Genomic DNA, 3,007 nt, shown 5'->3' on the forward strand with positions numbered 1-3,007 from the left:
TGCTCGTCACCAATTAGCTACCCTAGGTTTCACCTTGGTGTCAATTTGCTACCCTAGGTTTCTCCTTGGTGTCAATTTACTACCTTAGGTTTTCGCAATTAGCCAATTCGCTGCCCTAAGTATTATTTTTGCCAATTTGTTACCTTATGTTTTCAAAATTAGCCAATTTGCTGCCTTTTTGTCATCTTAATTTGTTCATATGTTCGTCCAAAAATGGATTAATTTTGAAAATCTAAGATAGCAAATAGTTAATTTCAAAAATTTAGGGACGTAAATTAGTTAATCTTGAAAGTTTAGAGTAGCAAATTTGATGAAAGGGTAGCAAATTGGCTAAAATAAAACCTAAAGTAACAAAATTGGCTAATTTTGTAACCTAGGTAGCAAATTAGCTTAAATCTTAGAGTAGCAAATTGACACTAATTAAGGTGAAACCTAAGTTAGCAATTTGACAATTATGCCTTTTTTGTTCGAGGCTTTTAGTTATTTGTTGTTTTTGGACCTATGTTCAAATCTCAAATAAGTCCATGTTGTTTCGAGTTAGGGGTGTTGTCATGGATACCAATGAGTGGTTGGAGTTGGGTAGCATGCATTATAAACCTGGAATTAATTCTCAAAACCTTGTCCTATGGCATTTTATCTGTAAGTCATAACCAAGAGGACTGACTATCAACTATCAGATAGTAGGTTCCTTCTTAGAGAAGCCTCCATGAAATGAGACTATATATATATATATATATATATATATATATATATAACATATTACTAACTTCTAAATGACATAAATAATGATATTCACAACAGTCGAAAACGAATTTATCTCGAACTAGGTGGACTAGTAAAACACAAAGTTGTGTTCTGCAATGATGAACTCGATCTGCCAGTTTTAGTGTATGCGATTTGCTTTCAAGTTGCACAAGCCTACCAAATAGCTATACGAAACTATGTGAACAGGTTTGAGGCCTAGCAAAAGCGCTCAAATTGCAACAGATGGGTGGGGAAGCATTCCCCTAGTGCCAAGAAAGACAAACCATTAGGCCATTAGGCCAAGAACACAAACGAAAATGCCAGATCATCAATAAGCAAAGTAAATCATTACAGATCATCATTTGGTCCATCACTACTAATAATAATAATTAAAGATAATTTAGATCTAACGATCTCATAATTGTTCCACATCGATCTAGTAGGAATACTAATTAGGAAACTAACTGACTTCAAATCCATGCCGCAGCCACTCACACACCTTCCTTTAGCCAACATCAGTATGTCAATCGCTCCTAATTAAAAAGAAAAACAGAGCAAGGGATTAGTTTTTGAGGAGATTAACAATTATAATAGTAATTACATGATAATTGGACTTGGAATATACCTCACAATGATGTTATTCTCCTCTGACATCTCCTCTATTGCTTGATGCTCTGTTTCATCCGCAATGGAAAGTTGAAACTCCCAATTTGGCTCTTTCTCACGGAGCCGAATGAGGAAAGTCAGTTGATCCACAGAGTTGACCTCCACAACTTCCAGCTTCAACAAGGACTGATACATCTCATAAGCAAAGAGCTCATTGGAAACCTCTTCAAACTTGGTAAGGTACTCAGCTGGAAATGGCCTTGGCTCCATGTGAACAATACTAGCCTGGAAATACACTCCATGATCAGAACATATTGTTGTCCATCTCTTCTGCAAGTGCTCGTCCATGGCCACGATCTCCCATTGTCGCTCATCACCACCAAGGAAATACATCGTACTGCCTTCCCAAGGCCCAAGCTGATCTCTGGTGCAGATCCAGTGCTGCTGCTAACTCCAAATCTTTGGCCACCTCGATGTCACGTTCGTACATCATCAAGTCATCAAAAGGGAACCAAGCCATGTTCAACATTCCAGCCACAATATCCAACTGGTGACCCTTCATCAGCAAAATCTGGTAGTGGATCATGATGGCCCTTCAGGTCCTTCAGAAGCAGAGAGGAAGAGTCAGAGCCCCAGGCAAGGAGTGAAATCATGAATGAAGGCATGATGAACAAAAGCAAAGACAGTGAGTTGATTTGGGTTGGTTTGAGAAGAAGAAGGTTTAACAGGAGGTAATGAACAAGTGATAAATGGATTTCCCTTCATTGCAAGTAGTGGGTTTATATTCACATGGCTTCTCTGTTAGGTAAGTCCCTCCTTAATTTAAGGTGTTGCCTTCTTTAATAAAGAATAGACATAGTGGAAGAAAACATGGAACCTAAATTATAGAGGAATTTAAGGCTTCCACTATAACATGTCATGATGAGTGTTCCTCCTTGGCCTATATAAGGAGAGGTCCTTGCTTATTTGAGGCATCCGATATCTCATTTAATCTCATCCCATCTTCATCCAAGTAGAGAGTGAAGAAGTGTCCACTTTAAGTTGAGAGTGTAGTAGCTGTTAGGTAGCAAAATAAGTGTGAGAGAGAGAGTTTCTTTCAAGTAGTGTTCTTGAAATAGTGTATCTCTTGTACCCACCTTATCTTAGTAGTAGTTCTTGTTGTTGCTGCCTCGTGGACGTAGGCAGCTTGCCGAACCACGTTATATCTGGTGTTCACTTTCCTTTACTCCTTTTATTTATTTGCATATTATCCTTTTGTGGTTAGAGTTATGTAAGATCCTGAATTTTGAAGTCAGTCAAATTTTATTTTTGAGCTTGGAAATGGAAAGTAGATGTCACCACGAGTTCGCACCATGATCTACTCACTGAGCGCGTGGTTTTGCTCACCCACCCATCTCTAATACCTCTTGCAGAAAAGTACTTAGGTTTTGACGAGCCGAAGTGGGTTGGACGAGCCTAGAATGAAGAGCCTAGAAGGAAGATTTTATTTACATTCTGCCTTGTAACACTCACACCTCAAATTCGGGGTCAGGTGCTTAAAATCCACCGACACCGGGTCCGGGGTGTGACAGAATGGTATCAGAGCTAACCAGCGATTAGAACCCCAGGATCTGTGGTAGATTAGGATTGTAGTGCAATAGAGTAGAGCCGTAAGTGT

At 39.1% G+C, this 3,007-nt stretch overlaps 1 protein-coding gene across 1 annotated transcript; it reads right to left on the reverse strand.

Annotated features, from left to right (window-relative positions):
* Positions 1-1,076: 1,076 nt before the first annotated feature.
* LOC112180848 lies at positions 1,077-2,157 on the reverse strand. Its single transcript, XM_024319410.2, has 2 exons — positions 1,370-2,157; positions 1,077-1,277 (listed from the first exon to the last, which is right to left on the reverse strand). Exons 1-2 carry the CDS (start codon positions 1,741-1,743, stop codon positions 1,268-1,270), a joined length of 384 nt encoding a protein of 127 aa, XP_024175178.1. The 5' UTR covers positions 1,744-2,157; the 3' UTR covers positions 1,077-1,267.
* Between the last annotated feature and the right edge of the window lie 850 nt (positions 2,158-3,007).

The sequence above is a fragment of the Rosa chinensis genome, chromosome 7 (assembly GCF_002994745.2).
Source record: "Rosa chinensis cultivar Old Blush chromosome 7, RchiOBHm-V2, whole genome shotgun sequence".
NCBI classification, from domain to species: domain Eukaryota; kingdom Viridiplantae; phylum Streptophyta; class Magnoliopsida; order Rosales; family Rosaceae; genus Rosa; species Rosa chinensis.